Below are 13,277 nucleotides of genomic sequence, written 5' to 3' on the forward strand. Positions count from 1 at the left end.
TGGACCTGGAAAAACAAACATCTAGATTACATTGCATTACAAATCTATAATTAAATCCATGAAAATATTTTAAATAAGCCTGACTGAAGAATGACTCAATATGTGACCAATATTTTCTTGTAATCGGTGAGTAGTGCAAAACTAAACTTGAATATAGCTTAATAAAAGTAAAAAGGCTTGAAGATGTGAAACTATACTTAGATGCTGATACCTAATTTCTTGTTGCGTCAGTCTCTCTGTGTTCCTCTCAGGAGTCAAACCTGCAATGTTAGCATATACAACACAGCTCCTTAACTACCCTTTAATGCTTAGTAGGTCTAATTGTTGGGCTACCGGCCCCCGTGGAGAACCCACACTGAAGTCATAGATTGTCACATTAGGGGCAAGTCTGAACAGGATCTTGCCCACAAAGACTGCACAGTATGGATGACTTGTAGATCTTTTTCCCCACAAATCAATCCACAGCGGACACAATGTTAGGAAAATTTCTAAAATATTTTTTATTTAATCCAGCACATATACAAGCTGAATGAAAATAAAATATGCATACAAGAACCGAACATGATGGACTAAAATGGGGGGCCCTCCGTTTTATTCTCATGTTAAAAATAAACTTAAAAATAAACCCTTAATTTTATCACATTACAAGATGTTCTGCTTTGGTTTTCATGCTCGCTCAATGAAAGCAAAGCTTTGATATCGCAGATAATATTGATTTTTGATATTGCAGACAAAGCTTAGGAGCAATTCCTGAGAACTTCTTCAAAAATTGCAACAAAACTGAAGGATATTGTGTGTATTTACCAATGCTGGTTCAAAATCACTTGCAGCATGACATCTCACAGAGAGTATAGCTGCACAATAACCCTCCTAAAATTCAGTTTAGGAATCACACTACCTGAAATTCAGACACTGCAATATTTAATAGCGACAGCATCAGGAACCAAAATGCTCAAAAACAGAAGGATGTTCTTGGTGCACTGTTGTCCAAAATGACTTCAAGACAACCCTACATTAGTGAGGCTGAAACTGTCTGATCTTTCATTGTTTACATGCCTTCACAAATTAGATTTAAGTCTTGTGAAATGCCAAGTCTCTGACTGAATCATCTATAAATAGTGCATGCTGTGCTGTACTACTTTGAGATCAAGCAATTCCTCTCAAATGATGCCAGATTCCTCTATATGAGTAAATGTGTAATCAGTAATCCTGAGACATAGTGTGAAGTCAGTCTATTTTGGCTTAGAATTATTTGTCCTTCTTATCCTCCACGACCTCGGACAAATCCTCCTGCCTAAGAGTCTTCACTCGGGCCTCCATGTTGGCGATCCTCTGTTTGATCTTGTTCTGACTGGATGTCCAATCTGCCATAAGACGAGCGAATTTGATTTGCATCACATCTAGATTGGTCTCCAAGACAGTGACCTTTTCCTCCAGATCCTTCGCATCTGCACCAGCATTGGCTGCAGCCTCGTCAATGAGATTGTCTTTCATCAGAATAGCCCTACCTTTCTCCTCTAGTGCCTTTTTGGCTTCTGGGTACTCGGTTAACGCCTCCATTAGGTCATCTTTCGAGAGTGCGAACAGATCGGAGTATCCCACGCTACGTATGTTAGCAGTCCTGCGGTTACCGGCTTTACTTCCTTTGATGCCGAGGATGCTGATCTCACCGAAGTAAGCGCCATCGCTGAGCACCACAAACTGTGTGACGCCATCATCCGCCACCACGGCTAGTTTGCCTTCTTTGATAATGTACATCTCCCGCCCAATGTCTCCCTTCTTGCAAATGTAGTCACCTGGACTGAAAACCTGTGGTTGAAGTTTAAGGACAAGCTCAACAAGAAGACCCGCTTCGCAGTCCTGGAAGATACGCACCTTCCGAAGGGTTTCCAGATGCACATTGATGGCGATCTCCGCCTTGAGCTTGTCTGGGAGATTCTTGAGTACTTCCTTTTCATCGCAGGTCTTCTGTTCGGTCCAAAGGTAGTCGAACCACTTCACGACACGGGCCTCCAGATCTTTGGTGACCTTTCGGAACTGCATGTACTGCTTGATGGAGTCAATCTTGGCCTGGAAATCCGCGCGGGACGCATTCATGTTGGAAATCATGGCACCGACATTACCAACGATGGTGGCAAAAATGAGCACACCGATGAGAAAATCAGAAACGACAAATAAATACTCAACGTCTCGGACAGGCGGTGGCGTTTCTCCGATGGTGGTGAGCGTGAGAGTGGACCAGTACAAGCAGTAGATGTACTTCCTGGCAAGGCGGCCGAACTCGGGGTCACTGATGTTGGGGTAAACCCAAGTGTCTGAACCAAAACCGATTGTTTTTGAGATGGCGAAAAAGATGCAGCCGTTCCAGTGGATGATGATAAGGATGTACAGGACGAGATTGCTGATTCGGAAGATGTTGGGGAAGTTGGTTCTGGTTTCAGTGCGGTCAAAGAACTCAAAAAGACGAGACATTTTGAAAAGCCGGTTGAATCTTAGTTCGGGATTGTTGTAACCCACTTTTAGCATTAATATGTCTGTTGGTATCATGGAGACCACATCAAATCTGAATTGTGGCGACTTTTTGTAGCGTTCCCAAAGCTTCTTAGATTCTCTCACTAGCAAGCCTTGCTCCAAGAAACCTGTCAAAAGAATTTCACTGTCATGTACAGTGTTTACAACAATTTTTTTCCCTGTATAGCAGTGATTTCAGAAGTTAAGTTCTGTATTCTAGTAATGTACGTTCTTCAATAAAACTAATACCTATTATAAAAAGAATTTACATCTTGATTTTATATATTAACTGTAACATTTATTTTAGAAATTGTTTAATATAATATTCATGATTTATTCATTTAAATTCTTTTAAATCACCTTCTTTTCTTGGAAATTTGCTGAGGCCCCCTGGCTGAGAACCACTGCTTTAGAGGGAGTGTAGTTAATTTACTGTTGTAGTTAAATATGACTAAGTGAACACAAACAGTGACTAATAATAATCTCACCTGTTCTTGATCTCACAAATGTGTCAGTATAGTAGATGACATCGGATGAATAGTCCAAAACTATCCATAAGATGGTGTAATCATCTTGCAGTTCATTAAAACAGGCTCTGTTTTAAAAAAAGTTCAATTAGCACTGTCACCAAACAATAACACCAGATCATTTATTTTAAGTACAAAATATGATATATATCTCTGCATATAGTTTTATTCTTTGTTTGATAATTAGCTGTAATATTCTTCTTATTTTAAATAGTAAGTAATGTTTAGAATTAATAATGAATTGCTAATTAATTAATAATTGTAATATTATAACATTAAAATATCTCCAAAGCATTAATATAATGTAATAATTAGCATACAATATAATGGACACAATAATATATTATTTTAAATTTAAATGTAAAAAATCGAATATATAAATTTACCTGGTAACAAGCATCATTAGGTTGTAGAAGACAGGTATTGCTACAATGGTCAACCAGTGATAGTACATATCTGTCGCTGGATCAATAATCCAAACTTGTTTTCTAAAATAAAATAAAAAAACGTACACACATTTACTAAGCTCTGGACTGAACACATTTAAATTTGCATTTAAATTGAGTAAAAATACTCACGGTTTCTCCTCTTCCTTCTTTTTATCATCTTTTTTCTCGTCTTTTTTCTCATCTTTCTTTTCATCTTTTTTCTCATCCTTCTTTTCATCTTTCTTCTCCTCTTTCTTTTCATCTTTCTTCTCATCCTTTTTTGGTTCTTCTTTCTTTATCTCCCTGTCATCTTTTTTGCTGCATTAAAATGATAATTGTTATTTAGGAGGTAGCAAATCGCAGAATGTACCTATAACATGTAATAATATTTAACTTTCTCACATACTCATCTGTATTGTTGCAGTTGTTCATATTCAGTGTTGCAAGAGGCCAGTGATTTGCATTGTTGTTGAAACTGTAAAGACAATGAGATTGTTTTATTCCTGTAATTTGATTAGAGACAAAAATATGAAATACTAAAATAAATGTTGTAAAAATATGGCCACTTTTGGCTTAATATCAGGCGTAGATGAAATATGGGATTCCCCCCCCCACATTTTCTGCACTAAATTTAGGAGGAAATGTATATTGGATTGGATTTAAATTGATCTGCTAAATGGATTCAACAGTGTTAAATGGAGCTGACAGTACTACATTAGCATTATCAAATTAACCTAAATATTTAATAAATGAACAAGGAAAAACTTGTGAATTATGTATTTTCAAATTCCGTGGAGCTATTATTCTGTGGGCCCGCACAATGTGGGACTTTATATAAAGCATTTCAGTATGTTAAATTCAAGCAGGTAAGTAGCAGGACGAAGAAATGAGTGTGCGGCAGACAGCAGGGGATTATAAGGTCACTGCCAGCACATCCTCTGTTGTTGTCTTGAGAAATACACTTAATCTCACTACAGATCTCGGGGCATTTCATTAGGGCTGATTACGTTTCCTCTGCAAGTATTTCTGATAATTAGCTGCATATTTAGTTTGATGGAAATGCAGAAATTGTGCATTCATGTGGTCACACCTTCTGCAGACCAACAAACCAAAAGAACAAAAGCTATACTCTATACCAAGGGTCCGTGGAAAAGTAAAAAAAAAAAAAAGTATATATAGACAGATAGATACTTTTACAGTACTAATATTTTCCACATATTTTACATATTTCTAATATTATTTTTGACAGTTTAAAATTGGATCTTTATTCAGCTGTCTTTTTGCATTTTAGAATGGGGATACCTTGCATGAGGATTATAATATTTGGGGGTCAGAACCCCTGCTCTACAAAAAAATGCATGATGCATTACTTTAATTTCGAATTTAGTTTCAACTTTGCTTTTACACAAATGGCCTTTAAATTATCAGCATGATTTGCTGAAGACCCTGTTGTATACAATCTACTACATGTATATATATATATATATATATATATATATTTTTTTTTTTTTTAGCAAGAAAAAGGCCTTTTACTTCACCTTTCAGGTTGTGGTACATGTGTAATATCTCAAGATAAACATTTACTGGACTAAAGCAGCTTAGGTTTACTTGATTATCCATGCATATATTTTTTTAGTAAAGTCATGTCAAAATGTTAGTATTAAATACGATACATCAGGTTTATGAGAAATGTTTATTTGTACATCTCTCAGTCATCACTGTACTGCATTGCATTATGTTTTGCCCCCACAATTAAAACTACAGAGCATTTAAATATCATCTTAATAAGACATATTATGGGGAAATATAGAGTGACAATTTATATTTATTTACATAATAAGCTATCAGAATTTAATCTTTGACCAAATAAATATCAGCAACTTTTTATCATGCAACAATTGCATTTTTTTTTTGCAATTGCACACTTCTGCACAGTTTGGGCATCTGGATAATTATAATTTTTTTTCTCAAGTGTAAGCTTCACACTCTCACTATATCATAATATGAGTCACAAAAGCCTGGCGTATCAAAATTATACTCAACAAAAAACATAAATGCATTTTTTTCAGATTAAAATTTTTTTTTTTGTCAAAAATGTCAATAAATTGTTCCATTTAAAAAAAAAAACACTGAATTGTCTTACTATTATTTGTGTAAAAAAAAAAACACTGTTAGGTTGAAATTAGTTTGATAGTAATACATTTGTGCAAATGTTTCTAATGTGTACAAATATTTTTAATAGGATTTTCACTCACTTCCTCTTGCGCAGTTGGTCCATTTGCTCTGCCATGTCTTCAGACTCCTCTGTTATCATAACCGAATCACTGCATTCTGAAGCTTTACATTTGGTGAATCTTCCTCCAAACCTCAGGATGAAATGGGACATCCTGAAAGTGAAGGTACAATAACTTATTAAAATCACTTTTAATGCAGAAACAATCCTCAAATTTCCAACAAAGCAAAAGATCAAATCACCTGCCCATTAGTCCACGGGGAGGCTGATCACTGCAAATGAGACAAATATACCAAATGAAATATTTGGAATTAAATGGTAACCAGACATGCATTGAATGTGAGAATTGTCAAACTGGTGGCATTGATGGCATATGTTTGTGGCATCTCCTCTGACCTTTCCCCTTTCTCGATCCATTCAATAGCTGGTTCAGGAGTGAAGGCAGATCTTTGTGAGGGGTACGATTGTTCTGTGCAGATTTTAGCCATTTTATTTCCTGTTAGGCCATTCACTGCAATTAGATCACATCTGGAGCCTTTGGGTAATTACTCCTGTAAACTGAAATGCACTTTCATTAGTGGACAAGTGTACTTCCACATGCAAAGTGGTTATTATCCATTCTGACACAAACAATGTTCAAATCTATAAATAAACATTATTACAGTATTAAAGTGGTATGTTTTCACACTGCTGCACATTGACCATTTTTGTCTCACAAAGATTAAAAATAAATCCTTGCTCTATTTTAAGAAAGGATAGAAGGATAATGGACCCATGCCAAATAGATGCAAGTGTCTGCTCTATAAATATATATCTTCCAGGAAGATAAGCTGTTTTAAGACAAAAAGAGCCTGTGGTTTTGCACAGGACATTTCTGATTGAGACAGGGAGGTAAACATGCTTCTTCTCTCCCTCCTGCGTGCTATAACTGGGGATTCCCTTAGCCAAACATGCTAAGATCAAACTTTCAAGTGCTTGAACTTGAGAAGCATCTCATAAAAAGCTTCAACCTCACAGAATATTTGTTTGCACTGTATGTAGCAATTCTGACAATGCCTCTTAACCAAACAGTTCCGGTTATTTCAAAGTCCCAAGCATGTCTTAATTTGAAGCCCTGCTGAAAGGCAACCTGAGAGAAGTCTTTTAGAGATGAAAACTTATAAAACCAACAAAATTCTAAATTCCTTTAGATCTCACATAGAGTCTAATATAGTTTACATTCTACAGTTTAGTTGTGAACAGAAAAAGGCTATTGAGCTTAATCACAGATCTGAGACCTGAGACATCAAAGCTGGACAGACTGTGACTGCTTAACTGTCCAGGCTAACTTTGAGTTTATATTCTGTGCGCATCCATAACCATAACTTTCCAAGAAAGCAAACTTAACATTTGCTGCCCAAAACAATTAGGACGGAGAACAGGGAAATCGTTGAAATAATCAAGTCAAAGAACAAATAAAAGGCAACCTGAGAGAAGTCTTTTAGAGATGAAAACTTACAAAACCAACAAAATTCAAAATTCCTTTAGATCTCACATAGAGTCTAATATAGTTTACATTCTACAGTTTAGTTGTGAACAGAAAAAGGCTATTGAGCTTAATCACAGATCTGAGACCTGAGACATCAAAGCTGGACAGACTGTGATTGCTTAACTGTCCAGGCTAACTTTGAGTTTATATTCTGTGCGCATCCATAACCATAACTTTCCAAGAAAGCAAACTTAACATTTGCTGCCCAAAACAATTAGGACGGAGAACAGGGAAATCGTTGAAATAATCAAGTCAAAGAACAAATGAAGAGTTCAGATGCAAAAGCCTCTAAGTACGTCTGACGTTTTTCTTTAAAATTAGCATTTCTTTCTGGCTACTATGTATAGGTTTCTATGTAAGTACTGGTACTTCTGAATGGGTTGAGGCTGGGATTTAGCACATTTGAAGTGAAATTACTTGATGAGCATATACTATGTGTGGAGAGCATTCACTCAGTATCATTATCTCATTTTTGACCAAGTTGGCTTTTAGAGGCTTTTGCATTGGAACTCTTCAAATACATTTAAACATTTGTTTTGGACGATATACAATTTGATATAAAAATATAAAAAATACCAAATTAAAGCTGCAGTCCGTAACTTTTTTGTGTTCAAAACTTACAAAATGTATATAATAAGCAAGTACACCATGAATCGATTTTCCAGACCGTGTTTTTGGCTTGTCCTGAATCCCTACGGTACACCTATAATAAGTGTTTATACTCGGACTATTTAGACTGGTTCGGGTAGGTACCGCTGCGGAGTAGCCCAGTACCTGCGTGATTCGCCATAGACATAAACCGAGAGAAGTAGCTCCGGCTACAATGTTCTTCCGCAAGATGCACGCAGTTCTGTTTATTAACCGCTAGAGCGCCAAAAGTTATGGACTGCAGCTTTAAATAATAAGCTATGTACAAAGAAAAAAAAATAACATGCAATTTGTAATTATAAGTAGCCTATTTACATTTTGTAATTAATATGGCTTACATTTTAGACCAAAATTGTCTAATTTGTAGCCTATATTTCTCCTTTGCCAACGAAAATAGTTCCAAAAGAAGTTAAAGTTTTGTTGCTACGCAAGTCTGAGAGACTAAACGCCGGTCTGGGATAAAGTAAATTTGTGTAACGGGGCGACAGTGATCACTTGGCTGCAGCTCCACTCCGGATTTTCCATTTCCCCTCTGCACTTGCATTAAAGAGAGAAACCCCATCTTGAGCAGTAACTTACTGTAAAACGTTGACGCTCTGATTTTCAATCTCCGCCAGAGAAAACGCCGACACTTTGACTTTTATAAAACCCGCTTTTTGCCCCCGACAAACTCTGCTCCCCATCTAAACTTTACTCTGAAAACAGACAAAAAGTGAACCATCCTATTGTTGTTATAGACTACTATTATATCACATCGACCAAATAAAATTTGAGGACCGAAACTAATACAACAGACAAACAATAAATAAATAAAGAGTTAAAACAATACGTCTGGGAATTCAAAAAGCAATTAAATAACTGCCACAAAAAGAAATGAGAAAATACTTTGACTGAATCACACTCACTTTGCCTGAGCTGATTTACCTGTAGCGTTTAGTGAGGATCTGCATAAACTCCGGCAAATTATTCCACAGGACTTTGTTCTTCACATCAGCAAAATCATATTCCACAAAATTTTCAGGTTCAGAAGTATTCACATGATTTGAGCATTGTTGCAGAAATAAAAAAAAAATTGTAGCCTATGCTGTCGAACCCAAACGAAGTGTTAGTAGCTCTCGAGTAGCTGATGGCACTGTCTCCACGCGCACCTTTCCAAGAAAGGTGACAGGGTTAAGCTGCGCTGGCGGAGAACATCCTGCTCCTCCTCCCCACACCTCACCTGCCCAATAATAACACTCTGTCACTGAGAGTATGCTACATTTAAAAGACTTTAGAGTCCAAAACATTTGAGTCTTACAACACAGCACATAGTAAAAGAAATAAAATCCTGTGTTTACAGGATTCTGTGATCATAATAGAATCCCCTCGGAGTCAGATGAGATCCTACTGGATAAACTGAACCCTACACTTTGATTCTTAGAGTCATATTCGTTATTTTTTATCGGGACCATGCTGTTTTGGAACTTCTAAAGGATTTACATTTGTTTTTGTGCTGTGCTGAAATCCTAGGCTATCTAGCCTAAGAAGAAAAAGCCCATCAGGATCCATTAGGATTTGTTCCAATGAATTCCAACAGGAATCTTTTAGGATTTTTTGCTAGATGATTATGATTACTCTGACTTCTATAATGAAGCCATTAGTTAAGCCTAGATCTATTAGTTTATGAGTTCAAGTTATAGCTACTCATACCACCATCAGTATAAATAAATAATATGTATTAATTCCTACATTTGCATGTGTACCCTATGTATCTAAATTGTTTCAATACTTATTTATTTTCAGTGTAGGCTACCGTTCACACCAAGAACGATATCGTCCACTCCAATGGATGATAACGTTCTCTTGAATGACATCTGTCGCTTTAAATGCGTTCTGATTGGCTGTCAATATTTTATCGTTCATTAGCTGGGGGCAAAAATCATTCTGAAAGTGATTCCAACGATATAATTCCGATATAAGTCATTTTACATTTTGAACGATTTTTAAAACTATATTTTTACTGTTTTCATTATAGTATCATCCTTGGCATTAATGCTAGTCATTATGAATCTATATACTTGTCTTAAGTAATCTTTGTTGGGCCCTGGAAACGTAAACCAGTTAGTTGAATGTGTTAAATAGTTTGAGTAGAGCTTATTATGCTAACTCAGCTTCAGTTAATGGACTTGGTGCTGTAGGGTCAGCGGCCCATGAAAATGGATGGCTTGCTTTCTCATAGATTTAGAAAGGTTTCCATGTTTCACTTATGATTTAAGTTAATAAATGAAATGTTGTGTTTGCGCATTTAATAACCTGTTATCTTTAATCATCATACTATGGCAACCAATATTACTACCAAGTTTATGCTCTACAGTTTATGCTCTTTTGCCACCTTTAACCTTTGTTAACACTTTCTACACTGTCCTCCAGCCTCAAACTGAGTCTTAATCGCTTGTGCAATAAACCTGTAAGCATTCCTCTAGGAAACCATAGCACACTGCTGCTTTACCACAGAAAGATCAAGTCCTGACCAATCCTCTGGATCTGCTGGGTTTAGGAAGCCTGTTGAACAGAAGTGGTAATCGGGGTTTACCCACTAATGCGCTTTCTTGGACTGAGATTTAAGAATCTGTCAGGTGTAGCAGAAAATCTCTATCTATCTATCTATCTATCTATAGATATCTATAGATAGATATTCTTCAACAAAGACAGTAAATGCATAGAAGAAGAACGAAAATGTTTCTCTGCTAAATTGTTCATCATATTACTGTGAAAACATAAATATCAAATCACATTATGGTCAAATAACCATAGTCAGCACTACACTGTAAAAAAATGACCGTGAATTTAACGGTAAAAGACTGTAAAAATGCTACAGTAAAAACCTGTTAAATGGTTAACGGTAAATTCCCCTACTATATACGGTGAAAAACTGTATTGGACATTACATGTATTGGACATTAATTTTACGGTAGTATACCGTTTTTGGAAGTGAAAAAGACTGTATAATTTACAGTGAATAACCATAAATTGACATTCCCAGATTGCAGGGTGCAGCGTTACATTTCAAATTTGATGTTTTTTTGTTGAAATAACTATGTTTCTTCTTAGTTTTTTTGTTTTGTATATTAGGGTTGAGTGTTACACCTAATGTTGTTAAATTAATGTTTATTGCATTATTTCAGTTTCATGTGTGTTACCATGATGGTGTTTAGTGTTTGTGTGAATGACACTGTGCGCCTTCTATATATGTTATTATTTAAAAGCTGCTTGTGATGGGCTTTGGATCATCATGTGACTTTCTCATCACCACCTGCATTGGGTGGTTATCAGTGTATTACAAAGGTACAAAACAGATTTAAGTACTGCAATAAGGTTGGTATATTAACATTATATCAGTTAATGAAATTACGGTATTTAACTGTAAATTTAAGTTAAAACCGTAAAACCTAAAACGCTGCTACCGTATTTTTTACCGTATATTTTATGGAATTGTTTTTACAGTGTATGGTTATCAGTTTGTTTTGCAAAGCTATTAATTTGTTAATTAACTCATCCAGATAATTTAGTAAATTATGCAAGTTTTAGTTTCTTTTAAATTTTATGTGTAGTTTTGTGATGCCCATTATCACTCAGAATTGAACTGTCCCATAAAAACGGAATTAATCTATTGCAGCTAACGCCTCCAAGTAAATCTGTATTATAGCTACTATCTGTCTTGTTGAATGTCGTGAATATCATTATTTCAGATCTTTACTCGTGAAAATGTCTCATTTGCTGTGACCCCCGGTGTGATTTTTGCTGCTGATTACAAACAGTCATTCTCAGATAGCACGGCTGTCTTTGAGAGAGGATAAACCATCATCATTATGTTTAATCTTTTGATGTCAGACTTCAAACAAGAGCGGCAGAGCAAACGCTAGTCTCTAATCACTCTGAAATGATAATGAAGCAATCCCATTGGAGAATTCGAAATGTCTAACTAGTTCAACATTTGTACAAGAGACATTTTTCTTATTTGAGTTAAATGTTGGTTGCCATTCTCTGCTCATTGTTTTAGTTTCATTTTTAAATAATTAGCTTATAATTATGTTCAAAAAATCACTTTGATGTTTCAGTCAGGTATATTCCATCCCAACTACTTTGTTCAGCTAATCAGTCTAAAGTAGTTCATACTACTGTCAATAAATTATGTTAGTTGTATTGGGAATAATTACAGGTATTTTTTTGCTAATTTTACATCCACTGAAATTTAAATCTGCCCATATGCAAAGAAAAAAAACTCCAGGTGTGTAGACCTTCCTGAAGTGTATTTAACATTTGCAACACAAGTGTCCTCATAAAAACAACAGATGTGAAAGAAATAAGCAGTACATGTTCCATTTACATGTCCTGTGTAAATACAGTATTGGAACTATACTAAGATCTTGTTTAAGTCTAGTTAAGGTTCTTGGTTTTCTAATGACTGCTATAAAGCAAAGCTGTTGAGCATGTTAACATCAAACATATCCAGAGATGGTTCTTGTTTACAGATAGTCTTGATCTAATTGCTGTACTGCTGTGTGGTTATAATTGTTTAAGTCCCCTGACTCCTTACGTAAGTTCACTCCTTTATAATTATTGAATGCCACCTAAAAATAATAACTGTAAAAATAATTCGAATTTATTGTTATTAAAATGTATAATACATCTAACTGGGTATAAAAATATGTATTTATGAATCTGTTCAGAAAGCTTTTATTGACCATTGTCTGCTTAAGGCAGTGTTATTTTAGAATCACTGAGATACTATTACCATTGTTTTTTTATATATACAGTATATATATTTTGAATTAGTTTTTATTTACATTTATATATATATTTTTCATTTTAACTTTAGATTAAGTTTTAGTAATGTGTATTTGTCGTCTTTGTATTTTTTTTAATAAAAATTTTTTAATTAAATTTTAGTTATTTTAGTATTTAAGTTTAGATTTTCTGTTTTCATTTTAATATTATTTAAAGTTTTAATAATGTTGTTTTTAATGTGTCTATCTAGTTTTATTCGTTTTTATTTAAAGTTTAATTCGTTATTTTAATATATCAAGTTAAAATAAATGAAAATGATAAATATTTTTTCATTTTTTCGAAAAAATATGTCTTTGTTCTTTGTTTTTTAAATTTCAGTTAACAGTTTTTTATGGGTTTTAGTTTTAGTTAACTATAATAACCCTGGGTTGAAGTCTGTATTTTTCTGTATTTTTTAATTAAAGATACATCACATATATAACTGTTCGAAAGTTTGAGGTCTGTATGATTTTTGATGCTTTTGAAAGAAATTTCTTATGCTTACCAATGCTGCATTTATTTAATAAAAAATACAGTAAAACATGAATATTTTGGAATTACAATTTAAAATAGCTGATTTCTATTTGAATATATAT

At 34.7% G+C, this 13,277-nt stretch overlaps 1 protein-coding gene and 1 long non-coding RNA gene across 5 annotated transcripts in view; one reads left to right on the forward strand and one right to left on the reverse strand.

The window, feature by feature from the left end:
• Window positions 1–535: 535 nt before the first annotated feature.
• On the reverse strand, window positions 536–9,023 carry LOC107564241 (cyclic nucleotide-gated channel cone photoreceptor subunit alpha). Of its 4 annotated transcripts, none has more exons than XM_016249287.1 (10): window positions 8,800–9,023; window positions 8,455–8,570; window positions 6,096–6,257; window positions 5,942–5,971; window positions 5,722–5,853; window positions 3,873–3,941; window positions 3,617–3,784; window positions 3,425–3,526; window positions 3,000–3,106; window positions 536–2,639 (listed from the first exon to the last, which is right to left on the reverse strand). In XM_016249287.1, the coding sequence occupies exons 3-10, from the start codon at window positions 6,185–6,187 to the stop codon at window positions 1,249–1,251; spliced, it is 2,091 nt and encodes a 696-aa protein (XP_016104773.1). In that variant the 5' UTR covers window positions 6,188–6,257; window positions 8,455–8,570; window positions 8,800–9,023; the 3' UTR covers window positions 536–1,248. The 4 variants fall into 4 exon arrangements, with proteins under 4 accessions (XP_016104773.1, XP_016104764.1, XP_016104754.1 ...); XM_016249278.1 differs by having other exon boundaries at window positions 8,781–9,023; XM_016249268.1 differs by lacking the exon at window positions 8,455–8,570.
• A 2,464-nt stretch (window positions 9,024–11,487) lies between these two features.
• Window positions 11,488–13,277, forward strand: part of LOC107564260 (uncharacterized) — a 13,409-nt gene continuing 11,619 nt past the window's right edge. Inside the window, exon 1 of the long non-coding RNA XR_001606199.1 lies at window positions 11,488–11,499. This is a non-coding gene — a long non-coding RNA (uncharacterized lncRNA). The remainder of the gene's footprint in view (window positions 11,500–13,277) is intronic.

The sequence above is a fragment of the Sinocyclocheilus grahami genome, unplaced genomic scaffold (genome assembly GCF_001515645.1).
Source record: "Sinocyclocheilus grahami isolate Dianchi unplaced genomic scaffold, SAMN03320097.WGS_v1.1 scaffold25.1, whole genome shotgun sequence".
NCBI lineage: Eukaryota > Metazoa > Chordata > Actinopteri > Cypriniformes > Cyprinidae > Sinocyclocheilus > Sinocyclocheilus grahami.